The 26,209-nt window shown below is 27.9% G+C and overlaps 7 protein-coding genes and 1 long non-coding RNA gene across 9 annotated transcripts; 6 read left to right on the forward strand and 2 right to left on the reverse strand.

Annotated features, from left to right (window-relative positions):
* Nucleotides 1-269: 269 nt before the first annotated feature.
* LOC100870474 (A-type potassium channel modulatory protein KCNIP1) lies at nt 270-6,415 on the forward strand. The gene is made up of 6 exons (XM_086917732.1): nt 270-311; nt 402-501; nt 3,470-3,697; nt 3,765-3,835; nt 3,929-4,147; nt 4,280-6,415. Exons 1-6 carry the CDS (start codon nt 270-272, stop codon nt 4,388-4,390), a joined length of 771 nt encoding a protein of 256 aa, XP_086773858.1. The 3' UTR covers nt 4,391-6,415.
* Nucleotides 6,416-7,856: 1,441 nt separating this feature from the next.
* On the forward strand, nt 7,857-10,402 carry LOC100869993 (palmitoyltransferase ZDHHC16B). 2 transcript variants are annotated; one of them, XM_086902442.1, is made up of 6 exons: nt 7,857-8,540; nt 8,619-8,766; nt 8,884-9,200; nt 9,281-9,471; nt 9,571-9,881; nt 9,961-10,402. In XM_086902442.1, the coding sequence occupies exons 3-6, from the start codon at nt 8,903-8,905 to the stop codon at nt 10,049-10,051; spliced, it is 891 nt and encodes a 296-aa protein (XP_086758568.1). In that variant the 5' UTR covers nt 7,857-8,540; nt 8,619-8,766; nt 8,884-8,902; the 3' UTR covers nt 10,052-10,402. The 2 variants fall into 2 exon arrangements, with proteins under 2 accessions (XP_086758568.1, XP_012345439.1); XM_012489985.3 differs by having other exon boundaries at nt 7,954-8,540; nt 8,891-9,200.
* LOC100868467 (trypsin-1) lies at nt 9,913-12,638 on the reverse strand. Its single transcript, XM_003695838.4, has 5 exons — nt 12,090-12,638; nt 11,540-11,941; nt 11,182-11,452; nt 10,857-11,104; nt 9,913-10,765 (listed from the first exon to the last, which is right to left on the reverse strand). Exons 1-5 carry the CDS (start codon nt 12,163-12,165, stop codon nt 10,431-10,433), a joined length of 1,332 nt encoding a protein of 443 aa, XP_003695886.1. The 5' UTR covers nt 12,166-12,638; the 3' UTR covers nt 9,913-10,430.
* Nucleotides 12,405-15,660, forward strand: LOC100868342 (spermine oxidase). The gene is made up of 9 exons (XM_012489942.3): nt 12,405-12,877; nt 12,975-13,316; nt 13,391-13,646; nt 14,034-14,247; nt 14,323-14,559; nt 14,626-14,757; nt 14,833-15,035; nt 15,108-15,228; nt 15,300-15,660. Exons 2-9 carry the CDS (start codon nt 13,115-13,117, stop codon nt 15,435-15,437), a joined length of 1,503 nt encoding a protein of 500 aa, XP_012345396.2. The 5' UTR covers nt 12,405-12,877; nt 12,975-13,114; the 3' UTR covers nt 15,438-15,660.
* LOC100868221 (uncharacterized) lies at nt 15,433-22,794 on the reverse strand. The gene is given in 12 exon segments (XM_086902433.1): nt 15,433-15,855; nt 15,936-16,679; nt 16,771-17,231; nt 17,308-17,474; nt 18,773-18,879; nt 18,953-19,076; nt 19,149-19,348; nt 19,424-19,555; nt 19,650-19,883; nt 19,964-20,177; nt 22,119-22,380; nt 22,484-22,794. Coding segments are annotated over 12 exon segments (2,922 nt in total). The 5' UTR covers nt 22,632-22,794; the 3' UTR covers nt 15,433-15,726.
* Nucleotides 19,464-19,978, forward strand: LOC147658400 (uncharacterized). The gene is made up of 2 exons (XR_015290547.1): nt 19,464-19,589; nt 19,676-19,978. It is a non-coding gene; the product is annotated as an uncharacterized LOC147658400 (long non-coding RNA).
* Nucleotides 20,282-22,487, forward strand: LOC116414788 (uncharacterized). Its single transcript, XM_031917987.2, has 7 exons — nt 20,282-20,497; nt 20,580-20,823; nt 20,896-21,091; nt 21,181-21,305; nt 21,381-21,563; nt 21,629-21,798; nt 21,874-22,487. The coding sequence occupies exons 1-7, from the start codon at nt 20,484-20,486 to the stop codon at nt 22,004-22,006; spliced, it is 1,065 nt and encodes a 354-aa protein (XP_031773847.2). The 5' UTR covers nt 20,282-20,483; the 3' UTR covers nt 22,007-22,487.
* On the forward strand, nt 22,790-26,177 carry abs (ATP-dependent RNA helicase abstrakt). The gene is made up of 10 exons (XM_012490018.3): nt 22,790-23,386; nt 23,504-23,777; nt 23,912-24,257; nt 24,351-24,484; nt 24,564-24,720; nt 24,784-24,946; nt 25,022-25,322; nt 25,405-25,554; nt 25,643-25,825; nt 25,916-26,177. The coding sequence occupies exons 1-10, from the start codon at nt 23,348-23,350 to the stop codon at nt 26,050-26,052; spliced, it is 1,884 nt and encodes a 627-aa protein (XP_012345472.2). The 5' UTR covers nt 22,790-23,347; the 3' UTR covers nt 26,053-26,177.
* Nucleotides 26,178-26,209: the final 32 nt, after the last annotated feature.

Genomic DNA, 26,209 nt, shown 5'->3' on the forward strand with positions numbered 1-26,209 from the left:
TTGGTTAAACTCGATAATTGATGAGACTGAATTGTTTTGAAACGTATAAAAATAACATATGACGATTGAAACGATGTACGGATTGTATGCATTATTCTAGTGTGTAAGCGAAACCAATTGATTCACCAATATGCAAATATAACGACTGGGTGGAAAAGAAGCCAGATGAGAGCGGAGATTGGGAAAAAAATAAGCAAGGATAACGAGCTGAATGATGATTGTTTATTGAAATAATATCCCATTAGCTACCGGTGGCCAATATTTGGCATATGTATATAATGGGAAAAGAACGTAGACTTGCGCGGGAGCAAGTATACCCCGTGCTTTTGCGTGGCAGCTGTTTCAGTGCATCAACGCGAAAGCTGCGCACATCGTTACCGAGTCCGTGGTTTATACGTTAGTCGGTCGTGAAGCATCGATCGGAGAAACAAGAGGTGCACGCGTTGATCGGTTTGGAACGAGAAGTTGCGAGGAACGTGAGCAAGCAACGTGAGAAATTGAGTGAGAAGAAGGAAGAGGAAAAGGAAAAAGAAGAAGAAGGAGAAAAGAAAGAGAGAAGAGGGGAAGAAAAAGGAAGAAAGATCCGGCCAGTGTGAAGAATTTCGATAAATTGGAAGCGGGAAATTGGAAGAGATCGTTCGATCGATCGTTTCGACGGGAACGAAATCGACAGTCGGATCGCTGAGCGCGATCGTTTACTTGTGAACCGGCAACGAATCGGTGCTTGCGGTCAATGAAGTCACGTAAGAGCCGCGAGAAAAGTAAGTTCATCAATCATAAAGGCCGACTGTAGTGCCGCTCGAGTTTCCTCTCCGATAATCGGTGCAGGCCAAGTCGATACGTCGTGCCGTGGAAAGAGATCCTCCTTGAGACGAAGGGATTGACACAGCCCAGGCCCGAACCATCTCCCCCTTTATCGCGAAACCGTTCGTTGCGGTGTGTCAGTGCTAACAGCTGCCAAAGATGCAACGGCAAGGTGCGAGACTCGTTCGACAGAGAAAGAAAGAATATACAATACAAATTCTCCTCTTTGTTTCGCCCTATTGACGATTCTTCCTTTGAGAGATAGCACTTTGGAATACATTGTAATTAATAGTTAGTCCGCTCTAGAGAACCGACCGATGTGACCACGTTTTATGCCTCTCTAGACGTTGTCTTTTTTTCTCTCTTTCTCTCTCTCTCTCTCTCTCTCTCTCTCTCTCTCTCTTTCTCTTCTTCTCTTCCTTTTTTTCTTTTGTATATACATATATAGACATAGATCTCCAGATCTCGCGCGTTTTTAATCGACGAATGGTCCGAAATTGTAAAGTGGGGTGGATACAGGGTAGGAGCTCTCCCGTTGCTATGGTGACCCCGGATGCCCGGGACCAGAGCTGCTAGTGGAATTACACAGTGCATACATTTATAATGTGTATATAAAACCCAGTTGAAAGCGCACGGCCGTGTTTTACACGGTTCTCGACCGAACAACGAACGGTGCGCTTAATAATATTTTTCTTTTTCTTTTTTTCTTTTTCACCCGTTAACTAGATCTTTCCAGATATAATAGCAACGTAGTCTTTAACGCTTAGAACATTAATTTTTTTTTTTTTTTTTTTTTACGTATTGATTCTTCGCCAAGCTTTACAAGCCTCTTCAATATTTTGATCTTCGCATTCCTTTAGAAAGATTTAATATTCAGTATTACCTTAATGTAATTCCGTGATCGTAATTTTAGCAGCGATCAATGGGAAGCTTCTACCTTAGCTCGCAAACAAGCCCAGCGGTATTCCGCTTTTGAACACAAATTTCGACACGTTTTCTCTCTTAGCTTGCATCGTAGGAAATCGTAGAAACGACGAGACGAATGACGGAAAAAAACAGCATGATATCGCGAAACACGGAATAATTTTTAACGATATCGATTAAAAAACATATTCGATGCTTACGGTTTATTTAAAAATTTTTTTCCCTCCACGAAAAGCTTCATTTCCTTGCGATCGCGGATACTATCGAGAAAAAGGATCGATTGAACGGTTCGCTTGATCGTTTTCAACTATATTAAACGAAAGCATGCGTAAAAGATATTATAATTGCATGGTAGGATGGACACGCGTGAATTCACTTAAAAATTTATTATTCGATGAAATTGCTCGATATCTCTCGAAACGTTTCAACGCTGAATCTTTGGATTGATCGATGCAGAGATTGAAAGGCAACTTGTGGAATTCGCAAATGTCTAACGATAGGTGAACGCGTGCCAATGTCGCGTAAATTTCCGTAAATACGTAGTATTTATATATTCGTGTAGCAGTATACAGCAGTCTCTCGTAGAGTATGTTGGTAGAATTGTCGATTGTTAGGCATTTCTATGATTAGGTGCATCCGTATAGACAGTTACAGTTATTCTTTAGAGCTCGATTCTCTTTTTCTCTCTCTCTCTCTCCATGCGATGTAGCATTGGGTGTGCGCTTTCGTTTGATCTTGAATTTTATTTTCGATGTCGGTAATTATTATTTATAGCGCATCGTGTTAATGAATATCGATTTTACGTAGCGCGGCTTCGATAAGAAGCGTCGTCTAGACGCCCGTGAAAATTTCCACCCACGAAAGCGTATTGTCAATCAAAGTTTTTTTAACTTTTGTCCGTGAACGAAAGCGATAACGACTCGATGCTGCACCACTCGATCGATCTGATTGCGAAAATTTCGCAATTTTTCGAACCTCAAGTATATCATAGTTTCCGACATATTATTATCTTTCGATCTTTTAACAATCTAGAATCTCTTTGATTTTTAGCGACAATTTCCTCTATTCTCTCTCTCTCTCTCTCTCTTTCTCTATTAGGTCCACGCATCTTTCCATCGTCGATCGAAAAAATGACGAAAAAAAAAAAAAAAAGAGATGGAATCGTGCGTGATATCGTTTCTATTTATTATATTCTCTCCCAAGTAAAACGCGATCTTCGATCTAAAAATCAAATTGGACACCGATTGTAAATCGTCAATCGGTCCTCTCTCTCTCTTTTTTTTTTTTTTTCAAATCGAAATGTTTTACTTGGGCAATAATAATTCTTCCTGTTAACTTTCGCTCACGAGTTCTCCGCCTGCAAGTCTATGCACCTGTATATCTCCAGGTACTATCCGTCTTGGCAATGCGCGCACTGTCTCCCGTAGAATCCCCCGTATTTACCGAAGGGAGAGGCAGGTTGCCCGGAGGATCAGCCGTTCCTCGATCCTTCTGTATCTACTTCGGGCACCCGGCCCATCTTCTCTTCCGAGTAATGCGTTCTCTTGAGCTCGTTGCACTTTATCTCGTAACAAGTAGATACGCGCCGTCTTCTCTCCTGCCTGCTAGTGAGAGAGAAAGAAGGGCGTTTTTTCCCTTAGCCTGGTGTAGAGGAAGACGCACTTTGGTCGAAGGTGAGAGGGGAGTATCTCGAACGCGTGGTACAGTCTTAGGAGTGAAGCGCCTATTGGCAAACTTACAGAGGGCGAACTTGAAGAACTCGGGGGCATTTTAGGGGGTTCCACCGCCGGTGCCCTTGCCCTTGGCGGCAGGCACAAGCCGGAGGAGCTTTCCACATTGGCGGCCAACACCAGATTCTCGAGGAAGGAAATACAGCTTATCTATCGCGGTTTTAAGCAGGAATGTCCCACGGGTCTCGTCGACGAGGAAGCTTTTAAGCAGATCTTTTCACAGTTCTTCCCGCAAGGTGGTAAGTAAGTGAGAGTAAGTTGTATATAAAGTAGTTTCAACGGAGAAAGGATCAACGCTTCTTTCAGACGCTAGCCAGTATGCTCATTATGTCTTCAACACTATGAAGAGGAAACCGTCTGGAAAGATAAGCTTTGAAGTGAGGATCTTGTGGAGTGTATACTCAAGTACTCGAGTAGTAGATACGATTTCACATAGTTGCCAGTTCCTTTTTTTTTTTTTTTCTATCCAGGAATTCCTCACTATTTTGTCGAAAGTTTCGAGAGGATCGGTAGAGGAAAAACTGCAATGGATATTTGGACTTTACGATCTGGACGGGGATGGATTGATCAGTAAAGAGGAAATGTTGGATGTTGTTGGCTCGATTTATGAGATGTTGGGCCGTTATACTCAGCCGCAAATAGTCGAGCCGCATTTGGCGGCTCGGGAACATGTCGATCGTATTTTTCACGTGAGTATCGGTTTTACTTTTTTCGTCAAATCTATTCACACGATTTATTTAAACGTAATTAAAAGTACGTAATTTATCAATAAGAAAATTGAATTATCAATTGATTATTCATTATGAATTTTTCATCCTCAGTTAATGGACGCGAACAAAGATGGCGTGGTGACAATCGAAGAATTAGTACAATGGTGTTCCAAGGACGAACAACTTTTACGAAGTCTCGACACGCTTGATACTGTCTTATGAGATCTTTATAATTATTTTATAATCCTCGTTCAATTCCCAAGACTCACAAATCCTCTTAAAATTATGATGCAACGTTCGAACGAGTTCTATCAGTAGTTTCTAGAAATTCGACTATTTGATCGTATCATTTAATATTTAATACTTTATGGAAGGAATTGAATTTCGATTGAAATTACTAATTCGACTTCATCGAACGTTGCTTGTAAATATGTACTTATCCTACCTACCCAGTCTTTCAAACGTGCTATTGAACGCATGATGAAATTAACAGTATTATCGAATCCCTGAATAGAATTCCTTCTTACATCCTGCATGTACTAATCCCTGTGCGATCATTCGATTGTATTTAATTTAAGAAAAATCTTTCAGCTAAAAGAAGAAGATGAATTTGTGCTCACACACAATTTTGATTTCGGCATCAAAAAGTATTATATCAGTACTGTCTTGAAGGATTGGAATATCTCTCATTGGTACTAAAATTTTAATGATACGAATTTAATAATTCAGAGCAAGTTATCGAGCGGTTATTGTAGGTACTACGGAATTGTTAAGTAAGATCGATGCGATGGGAACAAATCAATCTCCAGATTCGTTAAAACGGAGACTGAACTCTATATTTAAACATAACATTTAAACTTTAAGAAAATTTTAAGAATTTTATCAAATTATGCTATAACGTTTTTCCGTAAAATTCACAAAGCGATTTAAATGAGATCTAATATTTCTTAACTTCTATATTTCCTCTAAACTTCTACTTTCACGAGTTAAGAAATATTTTGTACTCCTTCCTTTAAATAATTTCGTGATGCACGTACGAAGCCATTTTTCCTTTTTCACGATCGTTCAATTTTCTCTTAAATTATTAAACAAATAAAATATAAACGTACTTAATACTGACCATCATTGTGGTAATTAAGTACGATTAAAAGTATTTTCAAGGAGCTTCGATTATTATCCATCGTTTGGGTCATCTTGTTATCTTGCAGCGAATATAATTATAGGATTATTAATTAAAAATTTATTCGAAACTTTTACATTTCAAAATTTAAATATAGCTTACGAATAATAAAACAATTCAAGGAACTCGTAGAGAGAATTTATTCAAAGTTTGTTCAACGTTTCAAGATTGTTAAATTCAGGCATATGCGAATAACATTTGACAATCGTTTTAGCTCTCGTAGAAATGAATATAAAAGTTTTCTTCGATCTTGCTGCGAATATTCTTGAATATTTCCAGATATTCTTTATTCACATTAGGAAATATGGCAAGAAAATGCAAAAGTTCAGACTTCAATATTTAACGTTATAAGTTAAAAGATTCGCATATGTCTACATTATAGATCATAGATTTACAATATCTTCAAAGACCCATGTACGATGGAACATATATAGTTAGTAACCCAATAATAGCGTATCGTAGTACCCTCGACCAATCAAGAGAAACGTGGTCCTCTAAGATCAACGCCTCGTGTGATTCTCTCGTACCTTATTACATTTATTATTACTATCGCATAAAAAATATTGTTATTAATATTGTAATTACTATCAATACTTATTACTTGTCTTCTATCAAATTGAAGCAAGATATTGCGCTCGCAATGAAAATTATTGGCGCATATTCGAGATATTCTAAATCTTATGTGTACAAATATCATCGAATTTGTTGAATTTCTCAAGTTTATTAAAATATCCATATTATATTTGAGAAGATGTGATTTAAAAATGTTCTATATTATAATGTCATGTGGATATAAAGAGATCAAGTCAACGTTTATACATTCAATTTCTCTGGGATATGCAATTTAGACCAGCACATCCTATACAAAAATATTTGTTATATATCTTATATCAGTTCCATTCAGGAATCAATTTTTTTTACAAACTGATTGCTGATGGATTGCTGATAAATTGTATACTTATGTTTATACACGTGTGTATTGCAATTTGAATCGATTATTTTCATTATTTTTTTAACAGTAATTATAATCATAATGTTAAAACAATAATTATACTATTTTATGATTAGATATTCTTCGATTTTTTTTTTATCTCTGTTCAATTTTTTTTTTTTTTTTTTTGGGACAAATTGAAAGTATTAAAGAAAATAGTTTTTATATTTAATAATATCAAATTTTATTTAATTTTAGATATTGAAAATATCACGATTATCTTTTAAAATAAAATTGGTACTAATAATTTTTCTTTTAACATTATAAATTGTATATGAAATAAAAATAATTATAATTATAAAATGTAATATGTATCATATATATTATTTTCGACAAATTTCATAAATTTTAAACTTTTTTTTATTCTTTATATTTCATTTGATTTATTATAAGTGCAAACATAATAAAATTCATTTTGTTAAAGAGAATCACAGATTAGAATAGACTGATCGTTCAATTTTGTGACATCTAGTTCGAAGTAACAGTAGTATTGGATATGCATCGCCGACCGAGTACGAATCCAAACAACATGTATTGAATAAAGTTTGTTGAATATAACAAATATTTTTTTATCGAAAAAAAATTACATCGAATTACATTTTATTCAAGAACAATAAATTAATTAATTGTTATTTGTATAAGAGATTCGTATAGGATTTTTCTTCTCTTTTATTATCTTTGTCTTCCTTTCCTTCTTTATCATCTTTCTCTTCCTCTCCTCTTTTATCATCTTCCATTTCTTTCCATCTCCTCTTTTATTATTCTCCTCTTATTTTCTATTTTTATCATTCTGCTTTTTCTCTCTTTTTTATCACTTTTCTTTTTCTTCTCCCTTTATTATTTTTATTTTAATACTCTCTTCTTCTTCTTTTATTATTTTCCTGTATTTTCATACATTTTATATATTTTTTATGTATATTTTTATATTTTTTATATCTAAAAATAATTTAAAAAGATAAATGTGAGGATTAAATATAAAACAGATTTTATATCAAATTCTATAAATAAATATTAATAAAATGCCAAAAAAATGTTTTGCTCTTGAAAATATGGCAGTTTAAAGTAGTAAATATAAAAGATAAGTATAAAACAGCAGAAGAAGAATAGAGATAGGATAAAAATTATGAAATCAACGCCATCTCTAGAGTGTCGTAAATGAAACATATAAAGAAAAAATAGAAATATATCAGAATTGACTCTTATTGCCATCTTTTGAATACCAAAGACATCTTTTCTTCAAAACAAAATAAGGTAAAATGAAAATTATAATTCCACTCCATCTCTTGTTAAAAAACATTTTGAATGATATTAAAATAGTGCTCCTGATATAGGATAAGAGATATGCTAAATATTAAATTTATTTTGTATCTTGTCTAAGATGATATATATGCTATAATCATCATTCTTATTTTATCATATACATTCTTATGTCGACAAAACAATTGATGATCGTTAATTATAATTCTTTTATTTTAATTCGATTCTGTTATTTCATTCTATTTTAAATCGATAATTTTGTATATAAGAATATGAATGAAAAGAATATGATAATGAAAATTCGATTAGTCTATGCGCATGATTGACCACTGTTTTTTATATCTCATTAACAAAGTTACACAAAACTTTTTACAAAAAAAATATTGCTTTAAAATTATCTCAAGAATTTCCAGTTACCGGTTTTTATATTTTTAGAACATTTTGCATGTATAAAATATCTTGTTTCTTGAACAGTAGTTCAAAATACAAAATCTATATATATATATCTGTATATATCTTATCTCTGATAAAATATATAGGATTTTTTATTTCTGAGTCAGCGGCGCTGGAGTAATTATAGCCTATATATAGGATATGTTATTCATCAGCAAAATTGTTTTTGTGTTTAAAGTTGGATTAAAATAATCATTATTGATGCTTTAACTTATGATAAATAAAAAAGAATATTTTGTACTATATGTTTTATGAAAAAAATGTTTAAAATTGTACATTGTAAAAAAATTTTTAATATAATATTCAAGATGCTACTTAGTGTATGGTATAACAATTGTTTATCTTTCAATGCTAATATGTGTGGTTAATTTTATTTTTAAAAATAAAAATTTTCTACTGAAGTTTTAAAAAATTCCAAATTGTAAATATTTATATTAGAAGAAAATGGTACGAATAAAGTGGTCTTTAACTAAAACACCTAATATCCTTAAGTGAGTAACAAAAAATAATGAAAAAAAAACTTCATTATTTGTTTTAATATATATATAGTTACATTTTATTGTTCTTAGACTTAATTTGAAACAGAAATGGTGGCGTCTACAAATCATTACAAAATCTTTATTTTATAATGAATTTTTAAATTGGAGTTATGTTTGTGATATACTTCTAGAACCAATGTTCTGGTTTGTAGAAAATTTTACTGCATGTTTAGGACCTGTGAGTATTTTTATAATCTTTTTTAATTTTATTTATATTGTAGTATATTAATTTATATCATGTGATTTTTATAAAAATAATTATTATTGGTCACAATGTATTTACTAAGCTTGACAGTTTATAGGTATTTGTAGTAATGGTAAGCCTTTTAACTGCAAGTATTGTGTACATTGCTTATTACATTGGTCTACCATATTGGTGGGAAAAGAGTCCATTGATGACAATAATCCTCTTAGTGATTGGAAATTGGTTATTAGTAAATGTATGTTTTCATTATTATATGGGTGTAAATGTTCCAGCTGGTTATCCACCAGAAGGTGGTCTTATACCAGAGGCTGTGAGTATTTGTAAAAAATGTATTAAACCAAAGCCTCCTAGGACCCATCATTGTTCTGTATGTAATAGATGTATTCTTAAAATGGATCATCACTGCCGTATCCTTTTGAATTTATTATTTAATGTTTAAATATTTTCTTAAAATTCTTAAATGTATATTTTCTAAACAAAGAAACAGCATGGTTAAACAATTGTGTTGGTCACTATAATCATAGACATTTCTTTCAATATATGGTTTTCACAGTACTTGGTATTTTATTCATAATGCTATTTGGTGTAGAAATTGCATATCAAGAATTCTTTCCAACACAGGAGCCAGAATTAGATGGTCATCCAGTACGCATTAATAATTCTGAAATAATTCCTATGGTAATTATTATGATTTTATTCACAAAAGATATTCAGATAAGAATCATCTACTTATCTTATTTTTTTTTTTATATTATTTATTATTTACTTATTTTTCAGACTGAGTCATTAGATCATCTAAGTGAAGAAGAATTAGCTGAAATAGCAAAACAAGCTGCAGATACAAATATTAAAGAATGGAAACGTCGACTTATAGTTTTTGCAGCACTAATTTGTGTAGCTACATTTGCAGCATTAGGAGCACTTACATGGTGGCATGCAGGTCTTATTACAAGAGGAGAAACAAGCATAGAAGCGCGTATAAATAGCACAGAAACACAAAAGTACAAAGTACTTGGAAAAATATATCAAAATCCATATAATTTTGGACCAAGACAAAATTGGAAACTTTTTTTAGGAATAATTGGAAGGTAATTTTAAAGATAAAATATTATTAATATATAATTTTTCAATATAATAATTATTATATTTTATTATTTGATTTAACAGAAATTGGTGGCATGTACTTTTTCCATCTACTCATGGACCATATGGAGATGGTCTTACATGGAAAACTATTCATGATACAAAAATATCTTGAGTATAATTTCTCTATTAATAATTACAGAAGTTATACTTGTTTTTTACAGTCATAAAAAATATCATTTTTACAGATTTAAAAATCTTCTAGTCAAACTATACATACTTTAATTAATATAATATAGTCTGAAAATTTAATGTCAACCTTAATCAATATAAATACAGATTTTGTACATTAACAAAATTATTCAACATGTACATATATCGATCACGATACCTTTAACAAACACTTTTATCTAATGTTATATTTATTGTATATTTTTTAAGTATTACCAATATCAAATATATTTTACACTTTTAAATCAGTAAAAATAACTGCTCGGAAAATAAAAAGTTTTTTATCTTTGCAAAACAAGATTTACATCAATAAACCAAAAAATTTATGGCCAAACAATATCTTCAATCCAATTAAGATAATATGAAACTCTAGTATATACTCCAGGTGTATTAACAACTCCACAACCTTGTCCAAAACTAGTGATGCCTAATACTTGAAAAAGACAAATATTTTTTGGATGAGATATTTGTAAAGGTCCTCCTGAATCTCCTTGACAAGTATCTTTATTCCATCCACCATGGGAATCTCCTGCACAGATCATACTTGGTGTAATCCCATATGGTATTGTTATAGATTGATTATGTCTTATTGCACAAGCTACATTATCAACAATATCAAGGAATGCCTTTTGTAGTTGATCACTTTGTTTTTCCCCATCTATAAATATTAATAATTTAAAATAAAATATTAATATTTTATATATTTTTTTAAAGGAAAATTTTATTAGTTTTGTAATAATTCAGTTTACTAAATTCTGTAACACCCCAGCCAGTAACCCATCCTTGTGCAGGTACAGTATCATATTGTTGATATAAACAAGCAGGTCTTATGTCATTGTTAAAGACAATAACTGTATTTAATTTTACTAAAGCTATATCAGCATACATAGCAGGGGGTTTAAAATTTGGATGCCTTGTTATCTTATTGATTGTAGTTATGACACCTTGTTGATTATTTTTTATATTATGTATACCAATACGAGCATGTGTAGGACTTCTATTTAACAAAAAATAATAATATTTCTTACAATTTTGATATTAAAAATTTATAACAATGAATAAAACAAATAATACTTTGGCCCATAAGTACAATGTGCTGCAGTAAGTACCCATTCTGATGCAATAAGAGTACCACCACATGAAAAACTAAATATTTCATTTGTACTTCTTGTTCCTAGAGCAACCATGTGAGGGAATTCTCCAGGAGAAGTATTAATACCTCCAACAACAAGACGATTTGGAGGCTTACACTTTTGATTAGTTATCTGAATCACCTCTGAATTTGTACCCACTAGAGGCAATACATCTGTTGTGTCTAAGAATTGTTTTCCATATTCTTCACATTCTGTTATAACAAAGTTATTAATTATTAACATTAAATTAATTAACATAACGTTAAATTATAAATTATTTATAATGATTATATACTTACTAAGTTCCGATTTCGTTTTTTTATTTGAATTTATTTCACTTGGAACTTCATCCAATGATATTCTTTCATTTGGTATATTTATGGTAATATGTGGATTATTTGAAGAAACTATTTCTGTAAGATTATTTGTACTAGAAGTATGTTGTAAAAAAGAATTATGAATATGAAAAACTAGATTGATATTATGATTTTCTGTTATCTTCTTGAATGATTTGTTATTTACAGCTATTTGATTCCTTTCATTATTTTTATAAGATGAGAAAGGAAACATTGGAGTATTTGACAAGAAAGGATTTTTTTGATAATGTATATCTTCGATAGCGTTACGTTTTTGAAGAATTAGATTATTTTTTATATTTTCATTTAATTTTATTAGGTTAAATGTTTGCTTCTTTAAGTTTCCTAAAAATATATTGAGTTATATTTATTTATTATTTAATAAAATGAAAATAATTTAATTAATATATAATTAAAAGTAATAAATCATCTTCTACATCATTTAATATAAAAAAATAAAATATATTACAGTATATAAAAATATATAAATAACCTGTATTTTTCGATGATACTATTAATTCTACATTAAATAATAAAAATGTCGTAAAAATTTTAAATGGAAGTGTCATTTCTAAGTAACACAAGTGTTCTTTTCTTAATCTTCAATTAAAATGATATGAAAAAAGGAAAAAGACCATTTGCGTTGCTACTATAATATTCGATAAATAAAAAACATGATTTTTTTATCGTTAATATCATGTTTCTATCTCTTATTTCATTTTGACAAATACTCAGCAATATTTATAAAGACATATATACATTTAATAAAAATAAGATTGCAGATCCAATGATCCAATCTATATAATATATTACATATCAATGTATATTAATCGAAAGAACATTCGATTGGTTAATTTGTGCATTTCTTTTATATATTCTTGATATCACGTGACTTTGTTACAACATTTTAATCAATGTTTCCTTATCATAAAGGAAATTTCCGGATCATTATATTATTATTTTTTATAATGACAATGAAATCGTTTTTTACTTCAATTTAAATACCCATTCATATGTAATAAAAATGACATATCCTTTGAATAATTTTTTATTTTTAAATCATTCTTATTTAAACATGCTTTATGATTTTGTTTTATTGTGCATTTTAAAAAATTATTAAAATTCATGGTTTTAAAATCAAATAAAAATATATAAAAAAAAAAAATGAGAAAAAATGAAAAAAATTTAAAAATTTCTTCAATTTATAAAAAAATGTATATTATTTCATTCTCAATAATAATTAATGATGATTACACAAGATTAAACGATAAATAATGTAATGTAAGTAAATTATAAATAATACATTATTCTTTAATGATAATCTTTCATTATTAATCGCTATCTAACTAATGTTATTACTACAAATTGCGTGCTCCAGATATTACTACTACTATTTCCTCGCAAAAGCAAATTGTTGTATAAATAAGAGCACAAAGCAAGTATCATTGCGTAAAACTAGATGTCCAATCTGTCAATTGATAAAAGTTTGCGCGTACAGAGTTCATTTTAGTATTCAAGATGCTCTATTGCATGATCTTCCTATTTTGCCTGATCTCAGGCACATTTTCCGACGATACCAAATCGCCACGAATAGTGATCGTTGGTGCCGGTGCATCTGGTATCGCAGCTGCGGCGAAATTAATTGAAAATGGCCTGGAAAATCTTATAATTTTAGAAGCCGAAAATCGAATCGGTGGACGTGTGAATACAGTCAAATTTGGTGAGTTTAGCTTCAACGGAAAGTCTGTATACATTTCGAGAAAAAATTGACCAAAAATCTGTGTACGTTTATAGATGATTATCTGGTCGATTTAGGCGCGCAATGGATTCACGGAGAAAAGGGAAATGTTGCGTATGAATTGGTAGCTCCTTTGAATATTACAGATAACTCTAAGCCACACGATGATGAAGTATACACATCTACAGGCGAGTTGATTGATACCAGAATCACAAAAAATCTTACAGATAGTTACTTCAATTACTTAGAGTCGATTGAATACATAACGAATAACGAATGTTACGATTCCATCGGCGAATGTTTCGAAAATAAGTACGAATTTCGTGTTGTTATACCGCCGCTTCATGAATGTACTCAGGATAAAAAAATTCTTAGACAAATGCATCGTAATTAAGTCTATTATTATAAATTTATTCTAGAGAAAGAATATAATCATTTATTATAAAAACCGATTTAGTATTTAAAAAAAAAAAATTATGAAATTGCACCGGCAAAACACATGCGCTTCTTAATATTCTTAAATTTATATTTTTTTATTTCGATATTATGTTTCGAAATTATAATTTTAACAAATAATTTTCTCTAAAATTAATTTAATAAAAACTTATTATTATGTTCTTATCCTGAATTCATATCTAAAGCGAAGCGTATATGTTACGGTATGTCATATATACAGATTTAAAATGAATATTACATTAGGTTGAAAGACGATTTTACGCAATTTCCGGAATTAAATGAAACTCTACAGGAACAATTATTATGGCTTTTCAATATGATGCAAATTGGTTACGATCCTGCTGATAATTGGTACGATATCGCAGCAAAAGGATATTTAGAATATAAAATATGCAAGGGAGATCTAGCGATTAATTGGAAAGAACGAGGATATGGCACTATTCTAGATATATTAATGGTTTGTGCTAGTCATCTTACGATGATTAATTTTTAATCATTGAATAAATCAATTTATTGTATATCTTTTAAATAGAAAAAATTTCCAAATCCAGAAGAAGAATTACCCGTATTGAATAAAACGATTCTCAATGCTGAAGTAACACAAGTTGATTATTCAAGTGAAGATAATACTGTAAAAGTAACGACCCTCGATGGAAAAGAATATATAGCTGATCATGTTATTATGACGCCTTCTTTAGGAGTGCTTAAAGAACAGCACGAAACATTATTTAATCCTCCATTATCGGAATCAAAAATTAGAAATATTAAAGTATATTTTTTCTTCTATTTTTGCAAAAATTAAAATTTAATTATTAATAATTAATTTCTATTTTAGGCAATAGGATATGGAAATGCTTGTAAGATATTTTTAGCATTTAACGATACATGGTTTAATGTCAAAGATACAAATAAAATAGGATATAGGATTTTATGGAGTAAAGAAGAGAGAAAGAAGCTTGATAGTAATGTAAGAATTTAACTTTGCATTGGAAATAAGTATATATATTTTAGAATATATATTTGGAATATATAATTTTTTTAGCCAAAAACGAGATGGATGCCTTATGCGGTAGGTTTCTTTTTTGTCGAACACAAGCCTCGTTTATTATATGTATGGGTATCTGGAAAAGGTGCACGTTTAATGGATGATGTCACTGATGACGAAGTTTTTGATCAAACAGTAGAGATGTTATACAATCTGTTGTCAAAAAATTATAATGTCAGTAGGCCAACTGCAATGATAAGGTATCATCCTCCGCTGTTATATTATTTTTTTTTATTTTAATCTCATTTCAACAGAAATCATTTTGTTTGTAGGAGTAAATGGCATGAAAATAAACATTTCCGCGGTACATATAGTTATCAAAGTATGGAAACAGTAAAAACAAATTCTAGCGCATTGCAATTATCCCAACCAATTATAAAAAAGGGGAAGCCAGTAGGTTTTATTAAAAGTTTTATTAAAACAATTTAAAATATATAAAAACTAATTTGTATTTTTTCTTTTAGATAATTTTATTCGGTGGTGAAGCTACTAATGAACACTACTTTTCTACAGTACATGGAGCTATTGGCTCTGGATGGAGAGAAGCTGAAAGATTGATAAATCTTTATGATAAAAATAATCGTACAATTAATAATATATGATAAAATAATAAATTTTATTTAAATTTGTAATTAGAGACCATTTATTACATTTATTATATATTATTAATATCTAGCTATAAATTGAACATGACCTGATTGAAATTATATATATATATGAAACTATACAATATAAAATATGATTATTTTATTTATTTTGCCTTTGTATACTAACTTTGTATACTTGAAATATATGCCTACGTATATTATACATAATATGTACAAAGAAGACTCATATATATTTATATATTTATAGTTCTATCTACATTCACGCTATCACGCATGTTAATAATTAATTCGTAGGAATGTGATGTTGTAGAAAAATTTGTGCTTGTTTCACGCCAGTATCATAAGCGCCATGTGTCGTAGAATAAAAATTTTCGTGCGTTGCTTCACCAGCAAACAAAATGATGGGTATATCCTAAAATAAAAAAAAATGTTATTTATATTAGTATATATTCATTACATTACATCAATACAATCAATTATTGATTTTCATACTTTGCTGTTATGTTTTTCTATTACTTTACTCCATATTGGTTCTGATAAACGATTTGGCGTAATATTATTCTTGTCACATTTTGTTGTAATATGACTATAACTACCTCGAATGTATTTGTTTGTACCCCATTGTGTTTTGAAGCATTTTTTTATTGAAGGTATTTTATCAAATTTTAAATAATATTTAAGTAAATTTTCACAATCCATTGCAATTTGCTGCTCGCTTAAAGTTTCAATAATGCAAGCTCCACGTCCTCCGACCCAACCAAGAAGTATACCTTCGTGATTCGGCACAACATCAAATCCTGTGAGATCTCTAGTCCATACAGCTAGATTTTTATTGCAAAACATTCCTTCTTTCCAAAGTAATTGAAATCCTTTCGTGTTAGGTTTCCACCAAGAAATACCATAATCGAGAAAAATTTTATTTATTAAACCGAAACCTAAACATTCAATTCCTTCACTGAAGTGAGATGGTAAAGACGGAATGAACATTGTTTTATAATTCTCTTTTAAATAACCAAGAGAACAAGTAATTATTGCACAATCCGCAAGAATGCGGGTATTATTAGAAGCATTTAATACAAGTGGAGAATCGAAATTATTATTTATTATTTTTTGCCATTCGATTGAATCTATAGAAGTATTTAGATATAAATTTTTTTTTTCCAAATCATCAGTAATGAGTTGGATTAAATCCTTATATCAGGATTTAAACGAAAGATGTTCTGGACCACCAACAAACTATAAAAAGAAAAAATATGCATTTAATATTATCAAATAGTATATATTTAAAAATTTTTTTTTATATATTTATACAAACTTCAAAATTTACCTTAAATTTTCCCCAATATTTTGTAGATAATTCATCAATCGTGAAACATGCATTATCTATTACGAGGAATCTAACATTCCAATCGAAAATTTCTTTTTTTATGGTTTTTATTGCTACTGAATCATTTTTTTGAAGTAAATGTTTATTGAGAGAATTCCTTAAAACTTCACCAATATTTTCATACTCTATTTTGATATCCTTATTTTCATAATCTTCGCAATCTTCCAATGTATTACGAATAAGATCGTCTATCTCTTCTATCAAAGTTTCATCTACTTTACAACCATTGTCGCGAATAAAAATTCCTTGACCATCTTTGCATTGTACGTCTGAGAGCAAATCATGTTTATAACATAATTGTGCTAATTGACTTTTATCACCGTGTACAAATTGTGCACCACATTCTATCCAACCTTTATTCCATGGTATAGACTGAATTCGACCACCGACTTCGCTTTGGGCTATGAAAAAAAAAGAAAAAATAAATAAATAAATAAATAATACTTTTTAAATGACTTTTGTTCCAGATTCAATTACCTTCGATTAATAAATAATCTTTGAAATTTGCATCCTCTAATGTTTTCGCAGCTGCTAATCCTGCAATGCCTGCACCTACTATTACAAGCTTCGTTTTTGCTATTCTTTTATTTGAAGTATTTGCTGTCCTTTCCAATTTATCGAAGCCGTTTATCCAACCACGTGTTCTACGTGATTAGAAAATTAAATTTTGACTATTTGTATGAGATTATAAGAAATGTTTAATATATAATATTAAACATTTCTTATAATCTCATATATATATATATATATATATATATATATATATATATATATATATATATATATATTATTATTATTATTATTATTAAAAATTTATACAAATAATATAATAATTTATTACATTTATATGATATAATAATCTATGACAAAAAAAATATTACTCAATACATAAATGTTATTATTTGTAAATAAATAATATAATCAATAACATAGCAAAAATAAACATGCACATATTTTTTTTTTTAATGTAAAATGTATTTTAACTTTCTTTTCATAAGATAATAAAATTATCTAAAATATAATTACTAAATAATAAAAATATATAATTACGCATAAAAGAGATAATTACTTTAAAAAATATGTTGCAAATATATACTTATTTATCATATAAAGATGTTTTATAATGTGAAGCATCAAGTAAGTTTATAATTTACCGTTTATCCGTTATGAAGAAACTGGCTCTGGTTAGAGCAGAGACTTTATCAGCCTAAGAAGAAGCATGCTAATCAATAGAAATAGAATACATAATTCAATATAAACGCTTTTACTAAAATTAACTTTTACGTTCATACCTCTTTTTTAAAATAGAAAATAAGAAAAAATCTGTTGCACCCTGATAAATGCTGCTCGGTATTAAATATCCGGGTAGCCAACATCCGGGTAGCAGAAAACATCTCATCAATAAATGCAAGATAGTATATAATAGTACGAAAGTATATGTGTAATAGTAAATATCACGTGCAAAGCACGATTAATTTAAATCCTTTGATAATCCTTAAATAAAACCCTTTGCAAAATTTCCATTTTTTTTCATGTATTTCCATTTTCGAATCGATTATAAAAAAATAATCAAAAAATATTTAACTTTAAAAAAGAAGAAAATATAAATATAAATATGAATAAAAAAAAGCAAATTAAATAAAAAATTATACAAATTATCTTTGTGTATCTATTTGTATGTATATATAAATGTTTTACTATCTAATTATTAATTTTTAACATAAAAAAAAAATTAAAAATATTTGCAAATTCAAAGATGCAACAAAAAATCTTTTAAATCATGCAATGATCGTAAAAATGAATTTATCTTAGAATAATCAATAACTGTTTAATCCACAGAATTATGTATAAATCAAAACTTTATTTCAGCTTGTACTGCAATTATTTTATTTAAAATAAATCTCAAACAATGATTATAAGTTGAAGAAATTATAAAATTTACCTATAAAAATCTATTATTCTATCAGCTTCTCTGAAACCAGTTTCAACTGCTCCATGTACAGTAGAATAATAATGTTCGTGCGTCGCCTCTCCAGCAAAAAGAATTATCTATTAAATAAATATCTATTAACTATAACAAAATTAATTTTTTCTTGATTATTTGATTTATAAAAATACATACAGGTTTTCCATTAGCTGTTATAATAGGATCAATTAAATCTTTTGTTTCTACATTTAGCTTTTCAGTTGTTATACTTTTAAAAGTGTACGATCCACGAAAAAATTCATCTGTATACCATGATGATCTATAAATAATACATACTATTATTATATAAGTTATTATATAAAATATAAAATAAAATATTATAGATTATTACCTAAGTATTTGATCAAATTTTGGGATGTTATATTTTTTACTTAAAAACATTTCAAGTAATAAGTACAATCCATCAGATATTTCAATATCAGAAAGTAATTCCATTTGTTTTGCAAATTTACCAGAGATCCATGCACATAGTACTCTTGATTGATAGTCCACAGAAATAAATGCAAAAACATCACATAACCATTCATATTCCTAAATCATACATGGTCAATATATTTAAAAACAAATAATGATGATATTTACTAATATTAGAAAAAATAATTATACTTGTCCATATAATGTAATAAATTTTTCTTTATCTTCTTTAGACCATATTAAATTAAAACCAGCACACTCTTCTTGCCACCATCTATGTGGGAATTCCAAGAATACTTTATTTACAGTTCCAATATTTAAACCCTAAATAATATATTACAATTGCATTTCAAATCAAGTGCATACCAAAAAAGAGATAAATTTCTATATTACTCATCAGCATTAAACTTTTACATGCCTTTATTGCATTCTGTTTTCTTTCAGGCAAAAGTGGAGTGAACATTGTCATATGTTTCTCTTTTAGAACACCAAGAGACGCAGTAAATATAACATGAGATGCCATATATTTTGAATTATCTGTCGTTTTTACAACTATATTATCATTTGAAATATAATTAATATTATCAACATTTTTATTAAATTCTATTTTTTCTATTATAGAAAAATTATTCTTGGTAGTTGATATTTTTTGCTAAAAAAAAAAAAAACAATAAATAATATATTATATAGACAAAATGTGAGATAATCATTATTGATAAAAAATATACATACAGATAATAAATCAAATAATGTTTTATAACCACGATCTTTCCAATTAAGTACAAGATCTCCATCACAAGCCCAATAGTTTGTAATTTCTTTTGCAGAAACATCAAACCATGAATCACTGCATTGAATAGAATTATCAAATTTGTGCATCCAATCTAATAATTGTTCCGCTCTATCACGACTAGTAAACGGATTTTCATTAAATGTTTTATAAAATCTAAAATATTTAATGTAATTTAATATAGTTTCATCACAATTAATGCAATTTTAAATATAAAATTTTGAATTTTAGCGGTAAAATCAAATTAGCGGAAATGAATCATTAATTTTGAAGTAAGAGGAAGAAAACTATAGTATATTTAATATAATTTTTGCATTATAATAATGTAATTGTATTATAAATTATAAAAGATTTAATTATTATATTGTATTACAAATTATGATAAAAATTTATATCTCTTTGTATCTATAAGAGATATAAAAATATAAATTTTATAAATATAAATATAAATATTTTATAAATATGTTTGCAAAAAGGTAAAAAAAGATTTTTGAATGAAATTTTAACAAAGAAACATATTTTTATTAACTATTAAAAATATAAAATTTTATATTTTAGCAATGTTGATCCTGAATTGGAAAAGTTAAGAAGAGAAGTCAATGGACCTCCAAACTTAGATACAGTAATTTTAAATATTCAAAGAGTTACAAGACAAATTCATGCTGCTTATTTATTTGAACAAATTGGAAAACCTATATTACAAAAATTATGTTTATTATTAAGTTCTACCGCTACAGGCAAAACTTATAATGGATGGCAAGATTTTGCTGCACATATGGGTTTATCAATAGAACAAATTCGTGTATGCATATAAATATTTAATGCTTATTATTCTTAAAAATTTATGTTTTTTTTGTAAATCTTTTTATTACAGTGTATAGATTATGATTTTAAAGGTTTGCAAGATTCAACTTATTATGTATTGTTAACTTATGTGCAACATGTTGAAGCAACTATTGATAAGATTTTAAATGCTTTACAAAAAATACAACGTTTTGATATAATTAATCAAATAAAAAGTGATATTTATGATTTAATTCATAAAATTTCACAAAATGCCAAAAATGATGGTATTCTAATATTTATCAATATTTATTAAAATAAAGCAATAATAATAGTTATTTAATTTAATTTGCAAATTTTTATTGTATTTATATAGGATCAACTATATTAAGACCAAACTATATACCAAAAGCTCCATTAGTATTAACTCCAATTTATTTTATACAAGATATAAAAAAATATGAAGCAGTCTCTAACCATGTTGTACACAATGTACAAAAGGTATTATAAAATATATAATAAATGCTTTTTTACGTTAAATAATACATTGATACTTTATGTTTATCTTATTAATAGACAAAAATATTATATGGCAGTATAGTTATGTTAACATTTGCTGATGATGGTTTAGAAACTGCACAACATATAGCAAAAATATTTAGATCTAAAGAACCCAAAATTGGAGTTCTTATACTTCAAGAACAAGAAAAGTATGTATATAGTAGGGCAGAAGAATTTATAGATGATTGTTTTAAACAGGTAAATAATTCAATTTATTTTAAATAAAAAATTTTACTTTAATTTACTTAACTATTAATTTTTAGGTGAATTTTATTATTCCTATATTAACACAAGGATATTTGAAAAAAATAAATAATTCTAAAAAAATTTATATTGAAGATCAAAATAAGTTAGATGCAAAATATGTAAAATATATATATTCTTTATTAAGACATGAATATGTGAGAAATCAATGTGTCAATTATCGTATAAGGTAAATTTACAAAAGTTTACTAATAATAGAATGATTTATTTATGTAAATAAAATGTATATAAATTTTTTATCTAGATGTATAGTTTCTGATAAAGAAGTATATACAGTTGCAAAAGCAAATTTGCATCCAACTTTGCAAGCATGGTTTAGAGAAAGTGATATTAATGCATTTATTAAGAATATTCTTTTACAAAATTGTTCAAAATAAACTTATCCATGATATTTTAATTTTGTATATAATAAACAATAAATTTTAAATATATTTTATATATAAATATAATACTTATAAATATAATATATATATATACTTTTATACTTACTGATTTATAAAATATTCTCCATATGATTCTGCATTATGTATGGAATCTGATATATTCTCAGAAATATCATAATATATTTTGAATGCTTCTACACTTTCTTTTTTTGAAAGAATTTCTCCACTTGCAGTAACAAATATATGTCTATCAAAATCATTGAAGCATTTTGATGAATCTAATAGTTTGTGTGGGGAAGCAAGATCAAAAACAATATTTCCATGTTCACCATGAACCCATTGTGCTCCTAATTCTACAACATTATCAGCTGAAAGTATACAAATATGATGGTTTTAAAAATTCTTAATTTTATTAAGTAAAAATTAATTTTCTGTACATATGTTTAAACAATAATAAAAGAATTTATTTACAAAATTCTACTGTATGTATTCTACCACCAATTCGATCTTTTCCTTCGAGAATTATAATATTTTCTAATCCTTTTTCTATTAATCTGGCTGCTGCAGAAATACCCGCTGCTCCAGCACCAATGATTATTATTTTTGTATTTTTAAGCATTATTTCTAATAAATTTTTAAAAAATAGTTTGTAATTATTACAAAGCAATATTTTTGCTAGAAGATATAAATGAATAATAAATGTAAGACAAATTTTCAAATATTCATGATAAAAACGTGCTCAACGGAACTATCAGTTCGAACTATATTTTCAATGATGAAATAACTTATGTATTCCGGAAGTTCATAGCGTTGTAAATAGTATATAAAACTTTTATCCTTAGAAATACTTATGTGTACATTGTTATTGATTTTTTGATTACATTTTATTATTTCAAATCTATAAAAGTTCAGATAAATATATTTTAAATCTAATTAAACTAATTTATAATTCATGTTAAATCTACATAAGAAGTCAATTATAAGAGAATAAATATCAATAAATTGATTCATTTCAATTTGAAATACATTTCAAACATCGAATGCAGTGCAAAATATTAATTTTGAATAAAATCAAATCATAAAATATTTTAAGTGATTAAAATATTAAACAATGAATTTACCATAACATATTTATTAAATGTATTTATTAAATTAATTATTAAATTTATAATTTTTATAAAACTTAAAAACATAATTGATATAGGTTAAGAAACAAGTTAGTGATATTAAAAATAATTTTTTAATTATAAATATAGGAAAAAAGTTGATATATAAACACATAAAAATTATTCATTTAAACTTTCTGTTAATATTAAAGTATCTAATAATAATTATATGACAATGGCACAAGATAAAGAAGATCCTCCACGAAAGGTTATTGTATTATCTGAATGCTACTTTATCTTTTAATATTTTTTTAATTCATAGTTTATAAATTAAGAATGAACAATAAATAAATAATAATAATAATAATAAGAATCTATGATATAGAGATATAGAAGAGAAGAAGAAAAGGAAAGCAGTCCTTTTGATGCAGATGATAATTATATTCCTTATGTACCAGTTAAAGAACGTAAAAAACAACAATTAACTAAGCTTGGTAAGCTTGGACAACTTAAAGATGAAGCTGCTGTTGGAATTATTGGAAAAAGTAGTAGTGAAAATGAGAAAGATGATGCAGATGATGATGATGGACAAGTTTGGGGAAGAAAATCAAATATTTCCTTGTTAGATCAGCATACAGAATTAAAAAAATTAGCAGAAGGTAAATATATTTATACATAATTATATATATATATATATATATATATAAATTGTAAATTTTATTATATTTATAATATATAAATTTTATTATAGTAATAAATATAAACAAATTAATTAATTGATAAAATATTTTAGCTAAAAAAGAAAGTGCTATGGAGAAACAATTAAAAGAAGAAGAAAAGATTTTAGAGAGTGTAGCAGAAAATAAAGCTTTAATGGGCGTAGCAGAACTAGCAAAAGGTATTCAATATGAAGAACCAATAAAGACTAGTTGGAGACCTCCAAGAGCAGTTCTTGCTGCAGGAGAAGCGAGACATGAAAGAATCAGAAGAAAACTTAGGATTTTAGTAGAAGGAGATGATGTTCCACCACCATTGAAAAGTTTTAAAGAAATGAAATTTCATAGAGGTATATTAAATGGTCTAGAACAAAAGGGTATTGTTAAACCAACACCAATTCAAATTCAAGGAATACCCACAGTGTTAGTATACATTATATTAAAATTCTTAATATCTTTAATAATTTTTTATATAATATTAAACTTTTTTTTTTTTATTTTTTTAATATATTAAAGATTATCTGGACGAGATATGATTGGTATTGCTTTCACTGGCAGTGGTAAAACATTAGTATTTGTTTTACCTATTATAATGTTTTGTCTAGAACAAGAAGTGGCTATGCCCTTTGTGAGAAATGAAGGACCATATGGTATGAATATGATATTTTGACAAAATAAAAAATAAAAGATATGAAAAATAAAATGTAACTTGTTCTTATTCTTTATTAGGTTTAATTATTTGTCCATCTAGAGAATTAGCGAAACAAACTTATGATATTATACGACATTATACAAATAGCTTACGACAAGCAGGTTGTCCTGAAATACGCAGCTGTTTAGCAATTGGAGGTGTACCTGTATCAGAATCTTTAGAAGTTATTAATAAGTAAGTATCCTGTCTTTTCACTTGTATTATACTATATAAATTTTTCTTTTTTTTTCATTATAGAGGTGTACATATTATGGTAGCAACTCCTGGAAGATTAATGGATATGTTAGATAAAAAAATGGTAAAACTTAGCGTTTGTCGATATCTTTGTATGGATGAAGCGGATCGTATGATCGATATGGGTTTTGAAGAAGATGTACGAACAATTTTCTCATTTTTCAGGGTAAACATATTTTACTATAATACATTTTTATTGTATAAAAATTATTTGCATTATATTTGAATATATTTTATATAGGGTCAGAGACAAACGTTATTATTTTCTGCCACTATGCCGAAGAAGATTCAAAATTTTGCCCGTTCTGCTTTAGTAAAACCTGTGACGATTAATGTTGGTCGCGCAGGTGCAGCGTCTATGAACGTAGTGCAAGAAGTTGAATATGTCAAACAAGAAGCTAAAATAGTATATCTTTTAGAATGTTTACAAAAAACTCCACCACCTGTACTTATTTTTGCCGAGAAGAAACAAGATGTAGATGCTATTCACGAATATTTATTATTAAAAGGTGTTGAAGCAGTAGCAATACATGGCGGGAAAGGTGCGTTAAAATTTAATGCAATAAAATATGAATTATTATATATGCTTCAAATATTTGATTTGTTTGATCATTCGTTTTATAGATCAGGAAGAAAGATCACGTTCTGTAGAAGCTTTCCGTGAAGGACGAAAAGATGTGTTGGTTGCAACAGATGTTGCGTCTAAAGGTCTTGATTTCGCTGATGTTCAACATGTTATAAATTATGATATGCCGGATGATGTTGAAAATTATGGTAATTTATATCATTATTAAATTATATATTAAGTTTAAATTGTTAAGTTTACAATTTATGAATTAAAATATAAAATTTTTATATATAGTACATAGAATAGGAAGAACTGGACGGTCTGGACGAACTGGAATAGCGACAACATTTATTAACAAAGCAAATGACGAATCCGTATTGTTAGATCTTAAACATTTGCTTATGGAAGCGAAACAAAAAGTTCCACCATTTTTGCTGGAACTTTGTTCGGAAAATGAAAAATATCTCAATTTGGGAGGTAAGAAAAATTTATGTTCACATTTATATTTTTCTTTTATTTTTTTTAAAAAAAGAAAATAAACTATGTTTTCGTTTCGTTTCATTTCAGATGAGCGTGGTTGCAGTTATTGCGGTGGTCTTGGTCACAGAATTACCGAATGTCCTAAATTGGAAGCTATCCAAAATAAACAAGCATCCAACATCGGTCGCCGCGATTACTTAGCCAGCAATGCTGCTGACTATTAAAAACGTATAATTCAAATATTTGAAATATTTTATTTTTTGTATAATATTGTATTTTGTACAAATTATGTAAATAGCTTTGCAAAATTTGTAATTGGAAAGTTAATAAAATATTAATTTATTTATTATATTTTTTTTATTTTTTTATCTTTGATCATTT

Source organism: Apis florea, unplaced genomic scaffold (assembly GCF_048593485.1).
Source record: "Apis florea isolate Af1SG1 unplaced genomic scaffold, ASM4859348v1 contig_2272_pilon, whole genome shotgun sequence".
NCBI lineage: Eukaryota > Metazoa > Arthropoda > Insecta > Hymenoptera > Apidae > Apis > Apis florea.

Excerpts from the sequence above, each read along its gene's own strand:
- LOC100870474 (XM_086917732.1), top strand. The coding sequence starts at position 270 with ATGTATATAATGGGAAAAGAACGTAGACTTGCGCGGGAGCAA. Across the intron at positions 3,836-3,928 it reads CTGGAAAGATAAGCTTTGAA|GAATTCCTCACTATTTTGTC; the intron begins GTGAGGATCTTG and ends TTTTCTATCCAG. Across the intron at positions 4,148-4,279 it reads ATGTCGATCGTATTTTTCAC|TTAATGGACGCGAACAAAGA; the intron begins GTGAGTATCGGT and ends TTTCATCCTCAG.
- LOC100869993 (XM_012489985.3), top strand. The coding sequence starts at position 8,494 with ATGGTACGAATAAAGTGGTCTTTAACTAAAACACCTAATATCCTTAA. Across the intron at positions 9,201-9,280 it reads TAAAATGGATCATCACTGCC|CATGGTTAAACAATTGTGTT; the intron begins GTATCCTTTTGA and ends ACAAAGAAACAG. Across the intron at positions 9,472-9,570 it reads ATTCTGAAATAATTCCTATG|ACTGAGTCATTAGATCATCT; the intron begins GTAATTATTATG and ends CTTATTTTTCAG.
- LOC100868467 (XM_003695838.4), bottom strand. The coding sequence starts at position 12,165 with ATGACACTTCCATTTAAAATTTTTACGACATTTTTATTATTTAATGTA. Across the intron at positions 11,105-11,181 it reads CATTGTACTTATGGGCCAAA|AAGTCCTACACATGCTCGTA; the intron begins GTATTATTTGTT and ends TTTGTTAAATAG. Across the intron at positions 10,766-10,856 it reads CTGGGGTGTTACAGAATTTA|ATGGGGAAAAACAAAGTGAT; the intron begins GTAAACTGAATT and ends TAATATTTATAG.
- LOC100868342 (XM_012489942.3), top strand. The coding sequence starts at position 13,115 with ATGCTCTATTGCATGATCTTCCTATTTTGCCTGATCTCAGGCACATTT. Across the intron at positions 13,317-13,390 it reads TGTGAATACAGTCAAATTTG|ATGATTATCTGGTCGATTTA; the intron begins GTGAGTTTAGCT and ends GTACGTTTATAG. Across the intron at positions 13,647-14,033 it reads GGCGAATGTTTCGAAAATAA|GTTGAAAGACGATTTTACGC; the intron begins GTACGAATTTCG and ends ATATTACATTAG.
- LOC116414788 (XM_031917987.2), top strand. Across the intron at positions 21,092-21,180 it reads ACAAAATGCCAAAAATGATG|GATCAACTATATTAAGACCA; the intron begins GTATTCTAATAT and ends GTATTTATATAG. Across the intron at positions 21,564-21,628 it reads TAGATGATTGTTTTAAACAG|GTGAATTTTATTATTCCTAT; the intron begins GTAAATAATTCA and ends ATTAATTTTTAG.
- abs (XM_012490018.3), top strand. The coding sequence starts at position 23,348 with ATGACAATGGCACAAGATAAAGAAGATCCTCCACGAAAG. Across the intron at positions 23,778-23,911 it reads ATTAAAAAAATTAGCAGAAG|CTAAAAAAGAAAGTGCTATG; the intron begins GTAAATATATTT and ends AAAATATTTTAG. Across the intron at positions 25,826-25,915 it reads AAAATATCTCAATTTGGGAG|ATGAGCGTGGTTGCAGTTAT; the intron begins GTAAGAAAAATT and ends GTTTCATTTCAG.